A 7306-nucleotide genomic window follows, 5' to 3' on the forward strand; every position below is an offset into this window, starting at 1 on the left:
TCTCCAGTTGATAAAAAAAAAAGAAAAATCAGGATTCTTTATAGGACAAAACAGCTCTCAGAGATCGATGAGCAGATCTAAGCCACGCTCTTTCTCCTCTTTTCGCTTCCGCTCCTCTATGAGTTTCCGAAATCGCATTCCGTGCCGTCGATGAAGCTCGGCAAATGTGTACTTTGTTGATGACCGTGACGACACTGGGGTGCTAGTTGGGACACCGCTGCCTCGCTTGGCCGCTTCACTGCTGTCATTGCCGCTACACCCGTCCTCCTTCCAGCGGTCAAAAGGGTTGAAACGTGCTGCACGGCCTGATGGAGTATCTCGCACACACAAGCAGCTGTCAGAGCGGTTTCCAGGCAGCTGCCCTCCGATGAGCAGGGGCACAGTGTTGCCACATTTGGCAAGGCGCTCAGCCTCCGCTACTTGGCTGAGTTGACGCTGCAGTTCAGCAACCATGAGCTTCATGTAATCGTAAGACGCACATGCCAATGCTTTCATCCAAGCCTCCATTGACTCCTGTGTGTCGGCTGACAGCATGTACATCCGGTTTCCAGAGCCATGAAACACAACCTGCCACCCAGGGAAGAAACAACAGCTTTTACTGCAATGAACACATCTGCCACTCTATCTTTCAAACCTGCAGAGAATACCACTACAGCTTCACTGTCAGTCCTGAACACAGTGCTGCAAATGAAGATGGAGCTCCAAAGTGGTACTTAAATCAATGAGAACCATTGAAGGATATTTTAAAAGTAATTGCCCTCTTCCAAATATTTAATCAATGGAAGGGAAAATAGCACCTAAAGGTAGCATAGACCTACAAAGAGAATCCATTTGAGTTTCTCAAAAAGAATGCCTCACAGTCGAAGAAAAATTCACCCTGCTCCGGGTATCAAACCTGACACAACTAGTGCTGCCAACTCTCTAGCGGACAAAGTCGGCACAGGGGGGCTGGCCAGTGCCAGGGGCCGCCAGTCTGTATGTGGAAGCAAGCATTTTAATGCGATTAGCATTCTTTGGGAACTTCAACCGGTTTGCAGTATGCCTGTATATTTCTCCTCAGCTAACCTCTTTATGCCAACTCGAATCGTTGGGCATTAATGGTCTAATGAATAGAGAATCAGGCTGCTGTGCTGAGAGAACAGGATTTGAAATCATCTGTCAGACTAACTTGAATCAGTGGGGATGTGACAATGGGTGTGTACCGCCTTTCATTGAACCTCTTTCCCGTCAACTTATGTCACTCCGTATTTGCCACGGGGTATGTGCCGGTCTTCAATGAGAGCGAGAGAAGGAATCGTTTAAAATTTCTTGGGTGTTAAAAAGAATCAAACCCACGACACATGTTTTCAGACAATGTTGTCTTAATAAACAGGGTGTTTCATGTAACTTGAATCAAGGATTTTCGAGAAGTGGTTAACCACAGCTGAATGAAATCAACATATGGTTTGCCGTCATGTGGCCCTCTTTAGAGTATCAGGGACGACGGCGCTTCCTTTCCATGTACTACAGCTAAAGATGCTGATGCACTGTGAAGCTGATGTCTAGAGCCGCAGCCGCTTACTTCGCCATGGTCCACACGCACAGACCTTTCACACAAAGAAAGGTTGAGAGCGCTGCAATACGATGCATACGAGTGCAGTCACATGGTTTTATTTCATATTTTGCTGGCTTTCTTTAAACGCCAAAAAAATCCCCATGCAGCATGTACATTGCCACAAAAGATTGCATCGGTTGTTTTTGAATCACCTCTATAACGCAACGAAGTGCACTTGGCTCTAAAATGAATATTAAAAATTTTGCACAATTCATTTTAGTTAAATAACTAATCAAGCAGAATATAAAAAAATACTCTAAGGAGTGCCACATGACGGCAAACCATATGCAGTTGGTGTCATTCAGCTACGGTTAATCACTTTCTTTAAATGCCTGGTTCAAATTACGTGAGACACCTTGTATACTATTCATACATGCACCACAACTGAACTTCACACCAGCGCCACTAGATGGTGCAGCGTATCCAGAGGGAAGCATGAGAGAGTAGCACGGTTGCAGTGCATGCCTTAAGCTTGACATGTTTTGGCAGTCGATATAAGGTGCATTGCCACATTGCAGATAATCATAATCATAAAATTTCGACAGTCATGTGGAGATGGTTTCCGCAGGAATTTCTTTTAGGCTAACACAGCTACCAATACAGATAGAGATGCCATGAACAGTCAGGGCCTACAGCAGAACTAGAACCATGACAAAAATGAGATCACCCTTATATTCATGACAATTCAACCAAAGAGAAGAACTAGGTCGATCGTCAGGCATGGTACAAAGGAAATTGTTTATAAATAGTTTAAGAAAAAAGAAAAAAAGTAAGAGTCTGGACATTTGGCCATATCAACAGGGTGGAGTCAGGACTTTTACTCGAAAGTGAGGACTGTACTGCTAAATTTGGGACAGTTGGCAATCCTAGGCACAACTGCGTTTCAGAGGATGTTGCACTACCAACTGAGCTGACCAGAAGGCTAACGGATGACTATGCATGCTTTCACAAAATTTCCTCGATGTTACAGATTCCTACAGGACTTTAATGCAAATCCAAACCAATAATTTACTTGAATACCTTTCCTTAAAACAGTTGGCTTAAAGTGATGACTGTACTGGCTAAAACACCAAGTGGAATGAAACTGTAGACATTTTGCACGTGGCTATACATCTGCTAAAGATGAGATCCTAAGTATTGACAGTTAAGGAAAAGTTAATCAAATTAAAGCCAAAACCATAATCTGATTATGAAGCATGCAGCGGTGGGTGACACTGGATTAATTTTGACCACCTGGAGTTCTTTATCGTGCACCTAATACGTGGTACACGGACGTTCCTGCACATCGCCCTCACCGAAATACGGCTGCCACGGCCAAGATTTGATCCCATGACGTTGAGCTTGAAGGAAAAGTTATAACGCTTGTCCAATTGCTTACATAAATAAAAAAAGTCGGCAATCTCAGCTTCTGCCGTCATGCAACCATGCATTTACCACACCGTAGCTGCACAGTGTTATATGAGGAACATCGTAGTAGAGGGATTAATTTTTATTACCAGGGATGGCGTTCTCAAGCAGTCACTTTTGGGGATATGATCACTTCTGAGAGATTTGGGTGACTCGGCACCAGACATGTCAATCGTATATATCTGTGTCCAATATTTATTCACATGAGACCTCGTGAAAGTGATCACATCCCAGAGAGCGACTGCTTGAGTATGCTGCCCCTGGGTTTCCTTAACATGCAACCAAAGTGTGGTAAATAAGCATTTTTGCGTTCTGCCACCCTTGGAATGCGGCTGCCATGGCCAAAAATTGAACCATTGACCTTGTGCTTAACTGCAGAGTACCACAACCATTACAGCATAGCAGCAGGTGAATACATGGTCTTTGTAGCGGTGTGTGAAAAGTATATTTTGAGACATAAACATAAATTGAATAGTGCCAGAATCGAATCAAGTATGAAGTGCTTTTCGAATAGTTTTTGAATAATGAACAGCCATTATCACAACTAACATTTAACAATGTCCGCATTCCAGCATTCATAACCGTTGCAAGGTTACATCATTACATTGCACATTATGAAGCATTGTTTACTAAAAGCCCCCCCCCCCCCCCCACCTTTCACACAAAAGAGCAACTCTTTGGAGAGTGCAAATTATTACTGTATAGTCAGTAAAGTCTGGCTCCCTGATCAATGTAGCATATTCCACTACGCTAGTTCTCATGTTTATGCAGGGGTAATATTTATTGCACTTTTGCTCCAATTATGTTTAACTACATACAGTTAAACATAGTTTGCGCAGCATGGTTTTAGTTGCCTTTGTGCCATTAAACCCAAACTAACCAACCAGCATACAGTTGACATTCTGAAATATTCAAAACTATTAGAAAAATATTTATATTTACAAATAGTCACAATTCTATTTCAAGACCGAATCACATAGGATACCATTCAATTTGGTATTTAAATGTTTTGAATATATAGTGCCCTCCTTGTACGTTAATGCACTAAATGGTGAAATGTTTTCTTTCTTTTTTTTTTCTCTCCTGAAGCATTGTGTAGACATTATGTTTATACTAACAGCTGCCCGCACCTTTCTTCCCTTTTTGTGCTTTTTTTCGTCTGTTCTTTCCGCAACAAGCAGGGTTCAAACAAGTGCAGGGAATGCCTACCTTGAAAGCGAACATCTCCTCATTCTCAGCCAGTTCAACAGTACAGCCTTCAAGAATGACCACACCCAATGGTTCCCGGTCAGTCTTCTTCTCAAAGTAGAACAGTAGGTTTCCCTTGAGAAGGAACCAGCGCCTCTGATAAGCACGGTTGACTTCCCCACGCTTGAGCAGCCAGCCTTCCCGGTCGACTGGGCTTGAGCTTAGAGCAAAGCTCACCAGATTTTTGTCGTTTATCTTCATGGTCCCTGCACATCAGATACCAAAGAATGTGTTCCATATCTTAAAAATTATGATCTGCCCAATGCTGAAAAGATGGCTGGGGCCTCTTCTAGGTAAATATGTTTAAAATGTCAGCCACAGACAGGTCAACATGACAACTGCAAGCAACATAACTATTAACAATAGAAACAATAATATATTAACAGATACAGATACCTCATTCTACTGATACTGCAGTTTTCGAATTGTAGCCGACTACTCCAACCTCAACTGTGCATACATAAAGCATTTGCATTGCAATGAATTTGACAAGAACTCCCTGGTCAAGAATGGCAGTTTGCTGATATCACTGAAACTGAAAGTTCTGATAGTTCACGCCTGACGGGCAGGAATTTTATGGACGACAAAGAAAGTTGAAAGGAAGCTAAAGACTGCACATTGAGCAGTATAGTTTGGTCCACAACACAAATGCGGGCAGCCAGTGCAGGTCATGCAACAAACTGGTAGCCTTATCATAAGAAGCCAACAAACATTGACACCAAGGACAACATAGGGGAAATCACTTGTGCTTAATAAATGCAATAAAGAAATGATAAATTAATGGAAAATGAAAGTGGATGAAAAAACAACTTGCCACAAATTGGGAACAATCCCACAACCTTCGCATACGAAGGTTGTGGGTAAAGTTGTAGTGGATTAGATGGACTCGTGAGATTACAAAACCTGCAAGCATAGTATGAAGTTAACTGAAGCATGAACATATTTATTGGAGATCGCTTCATCCTGAAGTAGACATTGCTGATGATTATGGTGATATGACAGGGTTGTGGGCAGGTAGCAAGCAAGCTTCAGCTAGCACACAAGCACAATTCAGATTAGTACCTAGTCTGCAAGAAAGGTGCAAGAGAGTGAACAGGTTGGAATTATAACAGAGATACGAGTGCATGTATAAAATGACAAATTATGTTTTAAGTACAAAGTGCAATCGACTTTTTCGTAAGTGTAAATGGCATCTGCATGAGCAAACCTGCCAATACGTAATGCACATGCTCATGAAGAACCAGATTCACATGGCTGAAACAGTATGGTAACCTTTCCTACCATTTTTTGGCATCAGTGACTGGTAGTAAACATTACTGTTTGCAATATCAAAGAGAAATATGCCGCAATGAAAACTCCGAGCACAAAAGAGGCTCCTGTCCATGCAGCGCAGCTCCAATAAATGCGCATGCCATTGTTTTCCATCAACAATGTAGGGGTGAACATGTGAACTGCTAATTGTTTCGTAACCAAGGAACTCACCAGGACCATTAAAAGATGGTTAAACAGTATACTAACAAACTTTTCTTTATTCAAGTGCCGGCTGCTACCAATAAAATCACAAGTTGGCTCTCGCTTGCCATTACTACATCCATTAAACTACACCTGTTCCACGATGCATTCCTAAAAGGCAGTGCAATGGGATTCAGAAGTACATGTTGCTGGGCTAGTCGCTGTTGAGTAGACCATATATATAAATATGATCGTTTGGTGCAAACAAGGACAGAAGGGAACAAGGGTAACGCCAACTTTCGACTGTTTATTCTCTGTTATATATTAATGTAATGTATTGTTATTAATGTATTGTAATGGGGGCAAGTTAATATGAGAGGGAACACCTAATCAGTGCTCAATGATTGCCAATTCAAGCCTCACTTTTTGATAGCTGGAACTTTCTGCTGAAAAGATTGGACAAGTATAAACAAAAAGGAAACAAATCTAAGCCATTGCCATGCACTGTGATTTTTTTTTTTTGCCATGTGAATTGTAGCAGTTGGAAGTTTGGCCGCTCAAGTGACATAGGAGGGAAAAGAATATAGCTGAGTTTAATCAGAAAACGGCACCACATTCAGACATAAAAAAAAATAACATCAAAATTGCAATGTCTCGCAACTGAAACACTCAAGCAATTTTCCTATAATTTCTTCATGTAGCAGCTATAAGTTGCACGACAGCTGGTCAATAGAAAAAGTTACGATTGCATATTCACCAAGAGGGATGTACTTTGAAAGCTTAATTTATTCACTCCATACTTTGCCTTCCCGTTTGCTCTTGCAATTTGTTGCGATGATGTTTCACATAATGCCCTTAGAGGACGTCGTGTTACACGTTACCGAAGACTACATTTGATAACAGAATACCTATATAGAGATGCCTGTTTTGTATCAACTACACCTTACCAAATGTTACAGTCAACCCATGAGCAAGATCACTATGCACATGGCACAGCGACCGTTCAGCAGTGAACAGCATCCGGCCACAAGATGCGATTACTCGGCATACTGCAGTTTTCCTGAGACTAATGTGTTGTAGAGCGACTAACGTTTTCGCTCACCTCAGCAGCCGCCCAGTCCTGCAAAAAGGGCATCAGCAGGGCATGTGTAATGCAACGGTGGTACCGTGACAGTTCTCCCAAAACCTGCACGCCGCAGGGGTAATGCTAAATCCACAAATGTAGCACAAGCAGCATAAGTGACAAGGTGCTCCAACATAAGCAGACCACTGAAAATGCAGCCAGCACTAGTACACTCTCGCCAGCACGTAGCGGGTCACTACGGAAGTAGTGGTATGCTTTAAAGGCGAAACTACATAGGCGAAACGAGTGATAACAATGGCTCTGAGGCGTTTTTCCAAGTCTGAAATATGTGACCTTGCAAGACACGAATTTGATGTGCAGAAGTGAACAAACGAGCGGTCGCGTGCTTTTGATTCAAGGCTATTCGTATTCTTTGAACTTCGGTTCTTAGGAACCTCCCACTACTTTCGCGATCAATGCGTCTTTCTCTAGATGGTGGGCGCGTGGGCGCGTTGGTGGCTGTGGATTCGTATGGATTTCTT

The 7306-nt window shown here is 42.3% G+C and overlaps 1 protein-coding gene across 2 annotated transcripts; it reads right to left on the reverse strand.

Moving 5' to 3' along the window:
* LOC135898516 (sesquipedalian-1-like) lies at positions 1-7306 on the reverse strand. 2 transcript variants are annotated; one of them, XM_065427486.1, is made up of 4 exons: positions 7119-7306; positions 6804-6887; positions 4211-4455; positions 1-567 (listed from the first exon to the last, which is right to left on the reverse strand). In XM_065427486.1, exons 3-4 carry the CDS (start codon positions 4448-4450, stop codon positions 58-60), a joined length of 750 nt encoding a protein of 249 aa, XP_065283558.1. In that variant the 5' UTR covers positions 4451-4455; positions 6804-6887; positions 7119-7306; the 3' UTR covers positions 1-57. The 2 variants fall into 2 exon arrangements, with proteins under 2 accessions (XP_065283558.1, XP_065283557.1); XM_065427485.1 differs by having other exon boundaries at positions 6804-7306.

The sequence above is a fragment of the Dermacentor albipictus genome, chromosome 2, assembly GCF_038994185.2.
Source record: "Dermacentor albipictus isolate Rhodes 1998 colony chromosome 2, USDA_Dalb.pri_finalv2, whole genome shotgun sequence".
Taxonomy (NCBI): Eukaryota; Metazoa; Arthropoda; class Arachnida; order Ixodida; family Ixodidae; genus Dermacentor; species Dermacentor albipictus.

Bases quoted from the DNA above. Each gene is read 5' to 3' on its own strand.
- LOC135898516 (XM_065427486.1), bottom strand. From the start codon at position 4,450: ATGAAGATAAACGACAAAAATCTGGTGAGCTTTGCTCTAAGCTCAAGC. The intron at 568-4,210 runs GTAGGCATTCCC...CCTGGGTGGCAG, and splicing joins AGGAGATGTTCGCTTTCAAG to GTTGTGTTTCATGGCTCTGG.